At 52.3% G+C, this 16,321-nt stretch overlaps 1 protein-coding gene across 1 annotated transcript in view; it reads right to left on the reverse strand.

Moving 5' to 3' along the window:
* Positions 1-15,427, reverse strand: part of LOC103167280 (mucin-5AC-like) — a 78,209-nt gene extending 62,782 nt beyond the window's left edge. Inside the window, 11 exon segments of the mRNA XM_039911647.1 lie at positions 16-126; positions 1,737-1,875; positions 4,165-4,282; positions 4,874-4,994; positions 7,039-7,043; positions 7,859-8,075; positions 8,940-9,046; positions 10,092-10,182; positions 11,539-11,653; positions 13,160-13,424; positions 15,355-15,427. Of these exon segments, the coding sequence (XP_039767581.1) occupies positions 16-126; positions 1,737-1,875; positions 4,165-4,282; positions 4,874-4,994; positions 7,039-7,043; positions 7,859-8,075; positions 8,940-9,046; positions 10,092-10,182; positions 11,539-11,653; positions 13,160-13,424; positions 15,355-15,427 (1,362 nt within the window).
* Between the last annotated feature and the right edge of the window lie 894 nt (positions 15,428-16,321).

Consider the following 16,321-nt stretch of genomic DNA (forward strand, 5'->3'; position numbering starts at 1 on the left):
GGCGGGAGGACTTACTGTCTGGCCTCCGTGGAGGTTGAGGGTGACCGTCTTCAAGCAGGTCTCGCTGTCCGTCAGTCCGCATTTGCGAAGCTCTCCCAAGACCGTGAAGCTGCTGTCGGCGCAGTTCTGGAGGAGGGGGATAATTGGGAGAGGGGAAGACACAGACCCCCGAGGTCGGCGGGGAGAGGGCGTCGAGGCCGTCCACGTGAACGAGGGGGTGGGCGAGGTCCGGAGGAACAAGTGTGCGCGGGTGTGCCTTTGTGTACGTGTTTGTTGTTACACTGTCCTCTCCCAAGCGCTTAGCACAGTGCTGTGCACACAGTATGTGCTCAATAAGTCCGATTGACTGAACGAATGAACGTACAGCCGAATTTGCAGGCAAACTGGTTTGTAGCCGTGGGTGCCGGTGTGTATACGGGGCAGGGACTGGCTCTGTTGATTGTTCTATTGTCCAAGTGCTTAGTACAGTGCTATTATTACAGCCAATATTAATAATATTACAATAATATTTGCTATTTTTACAGTCAATAATACACGCTCAATAAGTACGATTGAATGAAGGAATGAATGAATGAACAGGGGGCTGAGTTTGCAAGGATCTTAAGTGTACGCGTGTGTGGTTGCATGTGTGGATGAGGGCCTGTGGGTAATTGCATTTGTGTACATGTATCTGTGGAAAAGTATGTACTTAATTATGGTATTTATTAAGCGCTTTCTATGTGCGAGGCACTGTTCTAAGCGCTGGGGTTGATACAAGGTAATCAGGTTGTCCCACTTGGGGCTCACAGTCTTAATCTCCATTTTACAGATGAGGTAACTGAGGCACAGAGAAGTTAAGTGACTTGCCTACAGTCACACAGCTGACAAGTGGCAGATGTGGGATTCGAACCCATGACCCGATTCCCAAACCCGAGCTCTTTCCACTAGGCCATGCTGCTTCTAATTTGCCTCGGATGCAGGTGTGAATGTCTGCATTTGTGTATGTGTATCTGGATTTGCCAACAAGTAAGCGCTTGTGTGTGCATGCGGGGCACGGATGTACTTCCGTGTGCGGGTGTGAATAGTAATTAATAATAATGATGGTATTTGTTGAACACTTACTATGTGCCAAGCACTGTTCTAATCGCAGGAGTAAATACAGGGTAAGTAGGTTGTCCCACGTGGAGCTCAGATTCTTAATCTTAATGAGGTAGCTGAGGCACAGAGAAGTGAAGTGGCTTGCTCAAGGTCACACAGCAGCCAAATGGAGCCGGGATTAGAACGCATGTCCTCTGACTCCCAAGCCTGTGCTCTTGCCACTAAGCCGTGCTGAATGTGTGCATTCGTGTACATGTACCTGTATTTCATTCATTCATTCATTCAATAGTATTTATTGAGCGCTTACTATGTGCAGAGCACTGTACTAAGCGCTTGGGATGAACAAGTCGGCAACAGATAGAGACAGTCCCTGCCGTTTGACGGGCTTACGGTCTAATCGGGGGAGACGGACGGACGAGAACAATGGCAATAAAAAGAATCAAGAGGAAGAACATCTCAGGCCCAGATGTGCATCTGCGTGCAGATGCGAATGTGTGCATTTGTGTACGTGTATCTGAATTTGCCAACAAGTATGTGCTTGTGTGGACAAGTCAGTCCTTTCTCTGTGGCCCTCCCCTGGGGTCCCCCCGAGTCTCCCCCTGCAGACCCCGGCTGTCAACCCCCTCCCCACCTCCCAAGCCCCCTGCAGCGTCCAGTACCTTGCCCAGGACATAGGTACAGTCGCCGTGGATGGTGTAGCGCTTCTCGTCGAAGGTGGACACGTGCGAGCCGCCTTCCACGGAGCAGGTGCCGGGGCAGGGGAGGGTCTGGCAGCTCCATCTCCCTCCCGTGCAGGTGCTGAAAGGTGGGGAGGGTCAGTGGGGTGCAGGGAAACTGAGTCACTGCCTCCGGGCAGGAAGGACTTGCCCCGGATGGGGTCTCTGTGTCCCCCCGGGGGTCACCGACGCTCAGGAAGGGGAAGGGGGAAGAGGGAGAGGGTTGGGGGGGAGTAGGTAGATGAGGAGGAAGAAGAAGAGGAGGAGGAAGAAGAGAAGCAGTGTGGCCTAGAGGCAAGAGCACAGCCTTGGGGGTCAGAGGATGTGAGTTCTAATCCCAACTCTGCCACTTGTCTGCTGTGTGACCTTGGGCAAGTCACTCAACTTTTCTGTGTCTCAGTTACCTCATCTGGAAAATGGGGATGAAGACTGTGAGCCCCACGTGGGACAACCTGATCACCTTGTATCTACCCCAGAGCTTAGAGCGGTGCTTGGCACATAGTAAGGGCTTAACAAAAACCATCATTATTAACATTGTTATTAATAAGAAGAGGAAGAAGAGGCCTCCCCTAAGTCCTCATTTCCTCTTCTCCCGCTCCCTTCTGCATCGCCCTTGCACTTCGATTTACTCCCTTTATTCCCCTTTCTCTCAGCCCTACAGCATTTATGTCCACATCGGTCATTTATTTATTTATATTAGTCTGTCTCCCTCTTTTTTTGGTATAATAATAATAATGGTATTTGTTAAGCACTTATTTTCCAAGTACTGTACTAAGTGTTGGGGTAGATATAAAGTAATCAGGGTCCAACCTGTCCCACATGGGGCTCACAGTATTAATCCCCATTTTATAGATGAGGTGACTGAGGCACAGAGAAGTGATTTACCCAAGGTCACCCAGCAGATAAGCGGTGGAAGTGGGATTAGGGTTAGTTGTGGGCAGGGATCATGTCTATCAACTCTGTTATATCGTCCTCTCCCAAGCGCTTAGTTTAGTGCTTTCCTCACGGTAAGTGCTCAATAAATATGATTGATTGAAAAAGGAGAGGGAGAAGAGAGGGAGGAGGGACCAAAAAAAGAAGAAGGATAGAGGAGGAAGGAGACGGGAGGGAGGAAAAGTCGAGGGCGAGGGGAAGGAGAAGAAGAGGAGAGAGTAGGGAAGAGGGAGAAGAAGGGGAGAGAGAAGGGTGGAGGGCCTGCTGAGTGAGCAAGCCCTTCAAATTATCTGTGCCTCAGTTCTCCATCTGTGAAATGGAGATTAAATACTCATTATCCTTCCCCCTTAGATAATGAACCCGGGGTGGGACAGGGACCATGTCTCATCTGGTTAACAATAATAATAATAATTATGGTATTTGTTAAGCGCTTACTATGAGCCAAGCACTGTTCTAAGTGCTGGAGTATTTTTTTTTTTTGGGGGGGGATTTGTTAAGCGCTTACTATGTGCCGAGCACTGTTCTAAGCGCTGGGGTAGACATAGGGGAATCAGGTTGTCCCACGTGGGGCTCACAGTCTTCATCCCCATTTTACAGATGAGGGAACTGAGGCACAGAGAAGTTAAGTGACTTGCCCACAGTCACACAGCCGACAAGTGGCAGAGCTGGGATTCGAACTCATGAGCCCTGACTCCAAAGCCCGTGCTCTTTCCACTGAGCCACGCTGCTTGGAGTAGACACAAGGTCATCAGGTTGTCCCACCTGGGGCTCCCAGTCTTAATCCCCATTTTACAGACGAGGTCACTGAGGCCCAGAGACGTTAAGTGACTTGCCCAAGATCACACAGCAAACACGTGGTAGGCCCGGGATTAGAACCCACGTTCTCTGACTTGCAAGCCTGTGCTCTTGCCATTAGGCCATGCTGCTTCTCCATTATTATTATTATTATTATTATTACTATGCTCTCTAGTTTGTAAGCCAGCTATGGGCAGGGAATTCATCTATCAACTCTGTCGTACCCTCCCAAGTGCCTAGTACAGTGCTCTGCACACAGTAAGTGCTCAATCAATTCCACTGATGGACTGATTATGCATCCCCCTCAGTGCTTCGGGCAGTGCTCGGCACAGAGTAAGTGCCCAAGCCGTCTCTGATTCCTTTGAGTTTCTCCTGGTGCTATTTGAGTACTTACTGTGTGGCAGGCTGGGGCAGACACAGTCATCACCCCCAAGGGTACCCCCTTTTGTTGGGTGGGGGGGCTCCCTTGCCCTCCCCCTCCCCGTTGACCCCTGGAACGCGGAGACCCCATCAGCTCCCCCAGCTAGAGGCTGTGATGCACAGAATTGAGTGGAGGCCGGCCGGGGGCCGGAATTGGGACTAGAACCCAGGTGTCCGGTCTCCCGGCCCCTCTTGGTCTGAGCAGGGGGTGGAGGGTGGTTACCAGGTGCTGCAGCGGGTGGAGAAGGAGGCTCCTGGCTGGTAAGATTGGCCGTTGAAGGTGCAGGAGCACTGCGACAGGGGGATGCAGCCCTCCTCGAGCACGTCGTCCAAAACGGTCCCTGCGGGGGAGACGTCCCATTAGCCAGGGGAAGGGGAGAGTAGGGGGGCCCCCGCCAGCCCCCCACCCCACACCTCACACATGGTGTCTGATGATCAGTGGAAGGCGATGACTCCACGAGGGCTATTTTAATAATAATTATGGTATTTGTTAAGTGCTTACTATGTGTTAAGCACTGTTCTAAGCGCTGGGGTAGATACAAGGAATCAGATTGGACACAGTCCCTGTCCCAAATGAGGCTCACAGTCTCAATCCCCATTTTCTGGATGAGGAAAATGAGGCCCAGAGAAGTGAAATGACTGGCCCTAGATCCCACAGCAGACAAGTGGCGGAGCTGAGATTAGAACCCCCGACCTCTGACTCCCAAGCCTGGGCTCTTTCCATTAAACCACGTCTGCCATCCACACTCTAGACTGTGAGCCCGTTGTGGACAGGGAATGTGACTGTTTAATGCCGTAGTGTCCTCTCCTTAGTACAGTGCTCTGCACATAGTAAGTGCTCAAAAAATATGATTCAATGAATGAATAAATGGTTCTGGCACAGGTAGGGCAGGGGAGGGAGCGTGGAGGGAATGGGGACGAGGGGGTCTTACCCGGGGGGCAGAAGCATCCATCCATGCAGTGGTCTTCGCAGAGCTGGCTACGCTCGGGGTTGGAGCAGGTGTCGGGGCAAGGAGACCCGCACTCTTCGTAGCGCATCGTGGACGGACACGTCTTGGCTGGAATGAAGGACGGGATGTCAGGTTGGCTGACCGAGAGGGACGACGCTGACCGGGCTGACCAGCCCTGGCCCCCCCCCCCCCCGCCCTTCCTCCCCCTCCCCCAGCTGGGACCACCACTGGGGAATCGAGGTTGAATAATAATGTTGGTATTAAGCGCTTATTATGTGCAGAGCATTGTTCTAAGCGCTGGGTTAGATGCAGGGTAATCAGGTTGTCCCACGTGAGGCTCACAGTTAATCCCCATTTTACAGATGAGCTAACTGAAGCACAGAGAAGTGACTTGCCCACAGTCACACAACTGATAAGTGGCAGAGCTGGGATTCGAACCCGTGACCTCTGACTCCCAAGCCCGGGCTCTTTCCACTGAGCCACACTGTTGAACCAGGTGACTGCAGTGTGGCCGGGTGGTTGCCTACCAAAGGGAGCTGATGAAAGTCCCCAGAGTGACCTCCCCCTTCCTCCACTACCTCTCCAGGAGAAAGCATGTTCTGAGTAGAGACACTATATAATAATAATAATAATAATAACAACATTGATTAAGTGCTTACTATGTGCCAGACACTGTACTGAGCGCCGGGGTACCTACTAGGTAATTGGGGTGGACACAGTCCCTGCTTTTAGACTGTAAGCCCGATATGGGCAGGGATTGTCTCTCTTTATTGCTAAATTGTACTTTCCAAGCGCTCAGTACAGTGTTCTGCACCCAAAGCTCAATACATATGATTGAATGAATGAATTAATTAATTAATTAATGTCCCACAAGGGGCTCACAGCCTCAATCCCATTTTACAGAGGAGGCACAGAGAAGCAAAGGGATTTGCCAAGGTCACACAGCAGATGAGCGACAGAGCCGGGATTAGAACCCAGGTCGTTCTGACTCCCAGGCCCGGGTGCCATTCACTAGGTCCAGCTGCTTCCCTGTAATAATAATAATCATAGTATTTGTTAAGCGCTTACTATGTGCCAAGCACCATAATGAGCGCCCTTTTTTGGTGGGACTCTGTACTGGGCACTTGGGAGAGTTCCACAGTCCCATGAGACAGGCTGTCTCCCCGCAAGGGGCTTCCACTCGACCAGTGAGGCAGACGCAGAAACCCTGTCGTTTAGGGGCCATTTCCAGCCATACTCTCCCAAGTGCCTAGTACAGTGGTTGGCATGTGGTGAGCGCCCAATAAATACCACGGATTGACTGACCTCCTCCCTCAAGACTCCATCCTCTCTGTCAGCTCTGGGCCCCGTGGTTACTATTCCTGAGATGGGAAGGAATCCAGGGAAACCCGCTCCCTGTAATACCTTGCACCCTCTCTCCCCAACTAGACCCTCAGCTCCTCAAGGGCAGGGATCTTGTCAACTAATTTTATTGGACTCTCCCAAGCGCTCACCACAGTGCTCTGCACACAGAAATAATAATAATAATAATGATGGCATTTGTTAAGCGCTTACTATGTGCAAAGCACTGGTTTAAGCGCTGGGAGGATACAAGGTGGTCAGGTTGTCCCACGTGGGGCTCACAGTCTTAATGCCCATTTTACAGATGAGGTCACTGGTAATATATCAGCCCCTTGAGGGTAGGGAATCAGCGTGGCTCAGTGGAAAGAGCGTGCGCTTGGGAGTCAGGGGATGTGGGTTCTAATCCCAGCTCCTCCACTTGTCTGCTGTGTGACCTTGGGTAAGCCACTTCACTTCTTTGGGCCTCAGTTACCTCATCTGGAAAACGGAGATTAAGACTGTGGGTCCCACACAGGACAAACCGATTACCTTGTCTCTACTCTAGCACTTAGAACAGTGCTTGGCACACAGTAAACACTTAACAAATACCATTATTATTATTCTTATGTCTACAAACTATTGTCCTCTCCCAAGAGCTTACTACAGTGCTCTGCACAGCCTACTGTGCAGGGAAGGAATGGGAGCTCCTCAAGCTCCTCAAGGACATGGATCATTTTCCTAACTTTATTGGACTCTCCCAACTGCTCAGTATAGTGCTTTGCACACAGCAGACCGCAAGCTCCTTCCGGGACAGGAATCCTGTTCACCCACTCTTTTGCCTTGTATCCTTCCAAGTGCTTAGTACAGTGCTCTTCACACAGTAAACTGTAAGCTCCTCAAGGGCAGAGACTGGGTCTCCTAACTCTAGTGGACTCTCCCAGTAGTCAGCACAGTGCTTTACACACAGCAGACTGTAAGCTTCTCGAGGACTGGGGTCATGTTGACTAACTCTCAACATAGAGAAGCAGCGTGGCTCAGTGGAAAGAGCACAGACTTGGGAGTCACAGATCATGAGTTCGACACCAGCAGACAGGTGGCAGAGCTGGGATTAGAACCCAGATCCTCCTGACTTCCAGGTCAGATTTGTGGGTCGGGGGTGGTCGTGGATTTCAATGATGGGGGGCTTCCCCATGCCCAGCCATTGGACTGTTTTCCCCCTCTTGACTGTAAACTGGCGTGATCAGGAAATGTATCTGTTTATTGTTCTATTATATTCATCATTCATTCGTATTTATTGAGTGCTTGCTATGCGCAGAGCACTGTCCTAAGCGCTTGGGAGAGTACAGTATAAAAATATAACAGACACATTCCCTGCCCACAATGAGCTTACAGTCTAGAGCAGGGGAGACAGACATTAATATAAATAAATTATGGATATGTATAAGCGGTGTGGGGCTGGGAAGGGAGGGAAGAACAAAGGGAAGCAAGTCAGGGTGATGCAGAAGGGAGTGGGGGAAGCACTCTCCCAAGCGCTTACTACAGTGCTGTGCACACAGTAAGAGCTCACTAAACACAATTGAACGCATGAATGAATGAATGAATGAATGAATGAATGAATCTCCCAGCGGGGTAATGGAGGTGACTCACGGCACAGCTGGGGGTTCCTCCAGGCCTGGGGTTGCCCTCCGGCATGGGCACACTGCCGAGAGTACTCAGCGATGGTGTCACATGGGCAGGAGGGTCCGGCGGGCACCGAGCAGAAGCACAGGTCTTGGATGCAGGCCTCGATGTACTGGCTCACGTTGACCAGCCCGTGGCAGTCCTCGAAGGCTGGGCCGGTCAGCACCCTGACGCAGACATCAGCCTGTGGACCCGCGAAACCGGAGCCCGCAGCCGGTGAGGACGTGGCCGGCCCCTGGGTGACGCCCCTCGGACCGGACTCGATCGGGCCTCCCAGGACCCAGTCTCGCACGGGGCCCGTGAAGCTTGGGGGAATTATGTGTCTCATGTCCTTTTGACCATCTGCCCTCATGGCTGGTGATAGCCCACCTCACACCTCTCACTGTCCCTCAGTGACCCAGCATGGACCATCCAAAACCCTTGACTCTCCCCTCTCCATTCCTGACTCTCCCCCAGTGACCCAGCACTTGACCATCCCAAAACCCCTGACTCTCCCCACTTCATCCCTGATTCTCCCCGGTGATACAGTACGGACCATCCCACAACCCTGACTCTCCCGCTTCATTCCCGATTCTCCCCAGTGACCCGGCTTGGATCATCCAACACCCCTGACTCTCCCCTGTGACCCAGCACGGACCATTTGACACCCCCGATTTTTCCCTGTCCATCCCTGACTCTCCCCAGTGACCCAGCACGGACCATCCCACTCCCCTGACTCTCTCCTCTCCATTTCTGACTCTCCCCCCATGAGCCAGCACAGATCATCCAACATTCCTGACTCTCCCCTCTCCATCCCTTACTCTCCCCCAGTGACCCAGCACGGACCATCCAACACTCCTGACTCTCCCCACCAAGTCCTCTTGTCCATGCTTCAACCTTACACCTGTCTGAGCCCAGGTCTGTGTCCAGACATTTCCCCGGGAAGATGTCACCCTCTGTTCCCACCTGGATGAGACCATCCGCTCCTTCCTCCCCCTGCTTTCCATCTTCCTCGAGGCCGACCACCGGTCAGCGCAGGAAGCGACGGCCCCAGGGTATCACACCTCACCTTGTCCTGACATTTCTCCTCCTTTGGCATTTCTGGGTCTTCGCATTCTTCTGTTGGTCCATCCATCTTCTGCAGGTTCCCAAACTGAAGCGCCGTCAGCCTGACGTCTGTAAGCGGGCTCTCCGTCAGCTCCTCCCTCCCGCCCGGGCCCCCTCTCCCTTCTCCTCAGGGGGACCACAGCTCTCCCCATCTTCAAAGCCCTTCTGAAAGCCCATCTCCTCCCCGCCGGCCTCCCCATACCTCCGACTCTCCCCCAGTGTCTCAGCACGGACCATCCAACACCCCCGACTCTCCCCTTTCCATTCCCTTCCTCTCTGGCAGACCACAACTCTCCCATCTTCAAAGTCGGATCATTTTTCTACAAAAACGTTCAGTCCATGTTTCCCCACTTTCAAGAACGTCCAGAGGTTGCCCAACCACCTCCAGATCAAACAGAAACTCCTCACCGTTGGGTTTAAAGCCTTCCATCTCCTTGCCCCTTCCTACCTCACCTCGCTACTCTCCTACTGCAACCCAGTCCGCACATTTCGCTTCTCTAATGCCAACCTTCTCACTGTACCTCATCTATCTCGCAGCCTAACCCTCATCCACATCCTGCTTCTGGCCAGGAACGCCCTCCCTCCTCGGATCTGGCAGACGATTACTCTCCCCCACTTCAAAACCTTATTGAAGGCACATCTCCTCCAAGAAGGCTTCCCTGACTAAGCCCTCCTCTCCTTTTCTTTCCTCTACTCTTACTACTACTATGGGTAAGCAATAAATACCATACATTCATTCATTCAATAGTATTTATTGAGCGCTTACTATGTGCAGAGCACTGTACTAAGCGCTTGGAATATGCAACAGATAGAGACGGTCCCTGCCCTTTGACAGGCTTACCATGTCTACTCTACTTCTACCACTATCGTGGGTACTTAATAAATACTTTGTCTACTCTATTACTACTATTATTAGAGTGGGTGCTCAATAAATGCCATGTATTCGGTACTACTATCACTATTGCAGGAGGCGTTTAATAACTACCATGCCTCCTCTATTAGTATTACTACTACAGGGGGTGTTCAATATATCCCATTATTGCTATGTTGGCTCTCCTCTGGACAATCAGGGGATAGTTGGGGGGCTGGCGGTGGGGACGTGCGTTATACTCACTGTTGGAGAAGAATTCGTTGTATTCCGGGAGTCCGTTGAAATCCCCGCAGAGTCCGCAGGTCTGGTTGAGGTATCTGGGGTCCAGTTCCAGCTAGAACCAGAGCAGAGGTCGTCTGGAGGTCAGGTGGTCAAACCCAAGGAGACTCCAGCCTGGGGCTTGGGGGGTGGGGGTGGCGTAGGGATCCATGCTCGCCCAGGGCAAATCCCCAGATGGGTTGGTAACATGGTGCCGACCTCAGTTCTGCCGGCCAGGAGAGGATTGCGGGATTGAGACTGTTGGACCTTGTGTGAGGTGGTGACCCCTTGGTTGATTTGGAGGTGCTCCTGACTTCTACTGATGGGAAATAACTTTAAATTTAAAGGGTCTTAAAGTAGATTTATGTCTACAGTCATGAGCTGAACTCTTCAGAGCCCCTAAATGCACAACTGGAAAATTGAGAATCCAAGAGAGTTAAAAGGAAGGGCCTTCCCCGACTAGCCCCTCATTTCCTCTTCTCCCATTCCCTTCTCTGTCACCGTAGCTCTTGGGTTTGCTCCCTTTATTCACCCCCTCCCTCAGCCCCACAGCCTGGATATACATATCCATAATCTATTGATTCATTTTAAATCTGCAAACTTCTCGGGGGCAGAGAACGTGACTGTTGGCCTGGCCCAAAGTCAACAGGCCAACCAAGCAGGCCAACCCATGGCCTCCTTCCCTTCTGCTCCCGACTCTGCTTCCAGTCTTCCCAAACTCCGGGCCCTTCCTCACAAGACCTCCCCAACCTGTCCTAGGGCAGCTGAGGCGTCGACGAGACCCTGGGCAAGTCACTTCACTTCTCTGTGCCTCAGTTACCTCATCTGTGACGTGAGGATTGAGACTGTGAGCCCCACATGGGACAGGGACAGGGCCCAACCCCATCTGCTTGTATTCACCCCAGTGCTTAGTATAGTGCCTGGCACATAATAAGCGCTTAACAGATACCATAATTATTATTATTAGGGTCGGGGGGACTGGGAGAGGCCAAGGTGCTGTCAATCAAACATGCCGCAATTGCTGTCTGTGGGAGCTGGCTCCCGGGCTATCCAGGAGCAAGCCCAAAGAAGTCTGGCTTTCCGGGGAACCCTGAGGGACGATGGCGATGTCTATGTGTCCAACTTGCAAATATAGTAATAATCAAAATAATCATAGTAATAACAGTGGTGTTTGTTAAGCACTTACTATGTGCCAGGCACCTTACTAAGCGCTGGGGTGGATACAAGCAAATCGGGTTGGACACTGTCCCTGTCCCACGTGGGGCTCACAGTCTCAATCCCTATTTTACAGATGAAGTAACTGAGGCACAGGGAAGCAAAGTGGCTTGCCCAAAGTCACACGGCAGACAAGTGGCGGATCCAGGAAAAGAACCCATGGCCTTCTGACACTCAGACCTGGGCTCTAGCCACTACGGTAAGCGGTCAGTCTCACCAGGACGCCGTCCTCGCCGTTCCACATGAAGGTCAGGCCGATCTTGGCTCTGACTTTAGTGTAGACACTGTTCTTCTCCACGGCGATCCCAGAGCGCGCGAAGGGCAGCTCTTCCCTGCAGAGGGTCGGGGAAGGAGGAGAGGAGAAGATAACAATAATAATAATGATAATTGTGGTATTTGGTAAGAGCTTACTATGTGCCAGGCACTGTCCTAAGCACTGAGGTGAATACAAGAAAATCAAGTTGGACGCATGCCCTATCTGACATGGGGCTCATGGTTTTAATCCCCATTTACAGATGAGGGAAGTGAGGCTCAGAGAAGTGAATAATAATAATAATAATAATGGTATTTGTTAAGCACTTACTATGTGCCAAGCATTGTTTTAAACCCTGGGGTAGATATGAGGTAATCAAGTTGTCCTACATGGAGCTCACAGTCTTAAACCCCATTTTACAAAAGAGGTAACTAAGACCCAGAGAAGTGAAGTGACTTGCCTAAGGTCACACAGCAGACAAGTGGCACAGCTAGGATTGGGACCCACATCTTTTGACTCCCAAGCCTGGGCTCTATCCACTAAACCACACCGCTTTTCATTTGTTAAGTGCTTACTATGTGCCAGGCACTGTACTAAGCGCTGGGGTAGATACGAGCAAATGTGGTTGGACACATTCCCTGTCCCCTGTGGGGCTCACAGCCTCAATCCCCATTTTCCAGATGAGGGGACTGAGGTCCAGAGAAGTAACGTGATTTGCTCAAAGTAACCCAGCAAGGATTAGAACCCATAACCTACTGACTCCCAGGCTCAGACTCTACCCCCATGCCACGCTCAAGTGACTTGCCCAAAGTCACACAGCGGACAAGTGGTGAAGACTGGATTAGAATCCAGATCCACACCTACCCCTCAATTCTGCTGGGACTTTCCAGTTAGGGATATGGCTGTTTGGAGATGAGGCCAACGGGGTTAATCAATCAATCAACTGTATTTACCTGGTCCTTACTCGCTACAGAGTTATGTAGTACTCTCCCAAGTATTTAGCACAGTGCTCTGCACACAGTACACAATTAATATATATGATTGATTGATTGATAGCAGAGCACTGATCTAAGAGCTTTGGAGAGTATACTGGGATTAGAAGATACAGTCCCTGCCCTTAAGGAGTTTACAGTCTACTGTGCACAGAGCACTGTACTGAGCACTTGGGAGAGGAAAATAGAGTTAGTAAACACAATCCCTGCCCTCAAAGATGACATAGTAGGGGTAGAAGCATGGCGTAGTGGATAGAAGTAGTGGGAGTTAGAAGGTCATGGGTTCTAATCCCAGCTCTGCCACTTGTCGGCTAGGCAGCCTTGGGTAAGTCACTTCTCTGTGTCTCAGCTACCTCATCTGTAAAATGGAGGTTAAGACTTTGAGCCCTGTTCAGGACAGGGGGTGTGTCCAACCTGTGTACCCACCCCAGCGCTTAGTACAGTGCCGGGCACACGATAAGCGTTTAAGAAATACCAAAATTGTTAATAATTGCTAAGGAGCTTCCAGTCTACCATGTGCAGAGAACTGGAGCGGGATCTTGGGAGAGTCCAATAGAGTCAGCAGGCACCATCCCTGGCCAGAAAGCCCTCACCTTTGGCCGTCGATGAGGACCGAGCCGTTGACCATCTCCAGGACGACGCCATCGATGCGGAGCAGGACGCGGGAGACCACGGGGCGGCCGCCCGGGACCAGGGCCCGGCGGATCTGGACGTTGAAGTCCTCGTACGGTGCGTGGCAGTGGGCGGCCAAGACATAGTTGCAGAGGCCGGGGAAGTGGAAGATGGCGCCGTCGAACGTCTTGTAGTGGAAGCCCCCCCAAGTGCTGCACACTTGGCCCCCGTGGGCAGGGTACAGGGCTGCGGGGGGCACCGGGGAAGAGTGAGGGTCAGCACGTCGGCTCAGGATTGCCAGAGACCATAGTAACTGGGAGCTGATTGGCTACTTCTCCCTAGCAACACCTTCCTGCCGGGAGCTCTCCCTAGTGGCTGGGAGACTCTGGGTGGCGCTTAGAACAGTGCTTGGCACATAGTAAGCGCTTAACAAATGCCATTATTATTACATAGTTTTTAAATTACCACTGAGGGAGGCTCCTCTCTCAAACTGGGGCTCAGGGGCTCCACACCCAGAATCCCCCACCCCTGCAATTCCAGGAAGCCACCGGGGGACTGGTGTGAGTCTTGAGGGCTCCCGTGCTGGGGGAGGGCCTGGGATTGAATCCCGGTCCTGCCCCCAGCCTGCTGATTGAACTCAGGCAAGTCACCGAACCTCTCTGGGCAGAGGAATGAAATTGGGGCTGTAGGTTGGGCCGTCATTCTTGGCCACCACGATGGGGTCACAGGCAACTGTCTGCCTGGCCCAAGCTATCTCTTCAACTTCCCAGGGCAGGGTCACATTCTGGTTGGAAATATCAGCGGGGTCCAGAGTGATTTGGACAAGTCCATGGACCAGTGGTCCAGGTTGGGTCACTGAAGGAGAGTCAGGGCAGAGAGGGGAGAGTCAGGGGTGTTGGATAGTCCATGCTAGGTCATTAGGAGAGAGTCAGGGATGGAAAGGGGAAAGTTAGGAGTGTTGGACGGTCCGAGCTGGGTCACTTGGGGGGAGACAGGGATGGAGAGAGGAGAGTCAGGGGTGTTGGTTTCATTCAATCGTATTTATTGAGCGCTTACTGCGTGCTAAGCACTTGGAAAGTACAGTTCAGAAATGAAGAGAGACAATCCCTGCCCACACTGGGTTTTCATGATCTGTGATGGGTCGCTGGGGGAACATCAGGCATATCGGATGGCCTGGGCTGAGTCCCTAGGAAGATTCAGGGATGGAGAGGGAAAGATAGGGGTGTTGGATGGTCCAGGCTGGTCACTGGGGGAGAGTCAGAAATGGGGAAGGGAGAGTCAGGGGTGTTGAATGGTCCATGCTGGGTCACTGGGGAGAGTCAGGGGTGTTGGATGGTCCAGGCTGGGTCACTAGAGTCAGGGATGGAGAGGGGAGAATCTGGGATGTTGAATGGTGTGAGCTGGTTCGCTAGGGAGAGTCAAGAATGGAGAGAGGAGAGTCAGGGGTATGGGATGGTCCATCCCTAACATGAGGGAGTCTAGCACAGGGTTCCTTCGAGCGGTCCAGTGTGGCCCTGTCAGAGACCAGGTCCCAGGCTGGCTGGACCGTGGATATGCCCCAGAAACGGTGCTGGGCCTGGGCTGATGGGCTTCCTCCCCTGGCCATGTCCCAGTTTTCCTAACAGTCAGCTCGTCCTGCCTTCTGTCCCCCCGCCCAGCCGGCTGTCTCCTCCGCTTTCTCCACTCTCCCTCCATCTTCTGACCACTCTCGGCCTAATCACCCACCTCTGCTCACGGGAAGGATGGTCACTGGCTCGATCAGGTTCACCCTCTGTCCAGGGGACAGCGTCGAGGAGGCTGAAGGGAAAGGTCGCAGCTGTTGGATCCGTGTGTGGCCACTCTGACCCGAGAACTGGCCTGGGTAGACCCCTCCCTCCCTCCTATTCCCTTCATCTCCCTCCTTCTCCTTCCTTGCCTCTGCATCTCCCTCCATCTCCCTCCCTCCTTCTCCTTCCCTGTCTCTGCCTCTCTCTCTCCCTCCCTCTCCTTCCCTGTTGGACAACCAATCCCAAAGAGATACCAACATAGGGGAACCACCAGTTCCCTCCCAGGGCCCAGACCGGTCGGGTTTCCAGCCTCTGGCGCAGTGTGGGATGGGGGAGGCTAGTGAGAGGGGGGAGTTCACCCAGGGGATCAGATGCCATCCCCTCCCCCTCCCAGGATCTCGACCCCTCACCTCCTGGGTCCGCCAGGGTCACACGATCAGGGTCCCCCACAACGAACGTGATTCCTTCGCCTGTGGCCCCCATCGTCCCCATCGCTGTGGTTGCACCCTGGGGTTCTGGGGAGAGAGAGGGAAGATCGAGGTGAGAGCAGCCCCCAGCCCCTCTCTCCTGGGGCCACCCACCCAGAGACCCACCCAGTTGTCTGGCAGGAAGGGAAGACCTCGTTTTATTACAGCATTCATAATAATAATAATAATAACGTTGGTATTTGTTAAGCACTTACTATGTGCCGAACACTGTTCTAAGCGCTGAGGGAGATACAGGGTCATCGGGTTGTCCCACATGGGGATCACAGACTTCATCCCCATTTTACAGATGGGGTCACTGAGGCACAGAGAAATGAAGTGACTTGCCCACAGTCACACAGCTGACAAGTGGCAGAGATGGGATACGAACCCATGACCTCTGACTCCCTAGCCCGAGCTCTTTCCACAGCCCGGGCTCTTTCCACATTCATTAAGTGCTTCATTAAGTGCTTACTATGAGCCAGGCACTGTTCTAAGCACTGGGGTAGATACAAAGTAATTAAATTAGACACAGTCCCTGTCCCACATGGGGCTCACCGTCTTCAACCCCAATTTACAGATGAGGGAACTGAGGCACAGGGAAGTGAAGTGACTTGCCCAGGGTCATGCAGCAGACGAGTGGCGGAAATGAGATTAGAACCCACGTCCTTCTGGCTCCAGGCCCGGGCTCTATCCACTAGGCCAGGTGATAGACACGATTCAACTGATAGACACCACTCCTGCCTCAGTCAATCAGTCCATCACATGAGCTCTTACTGTGTGCAGCACACTGTACCAAGGGCTAGGGAGAGTACGATGCTGAAGAGTAGTTAGACTCATCGTGGGCCCTGCCCACAAAAAATTTACAGATCAAATGGGGAAACAGATTAAAAGTAAATGATGGATGGATATG

The sequence above is a fragment of the Ornithorhynchus anatinus genome, chromosome 3 (assembly GCF_004115215.2).
Source record: "Ornithorhynchus anatinus isolate Pmale09 chromosome 3, mOrnAna1.pri.v4, whole genome shotgun sequence".
Taxonomy (NCBI): domain Eukaryota; kingdom Metazoa; phylum Chordata; class Mammalia; order Monotremata; family Ornithorhynchidae; genus Ornithorhynchus; species Ornithorhynchus anatinus.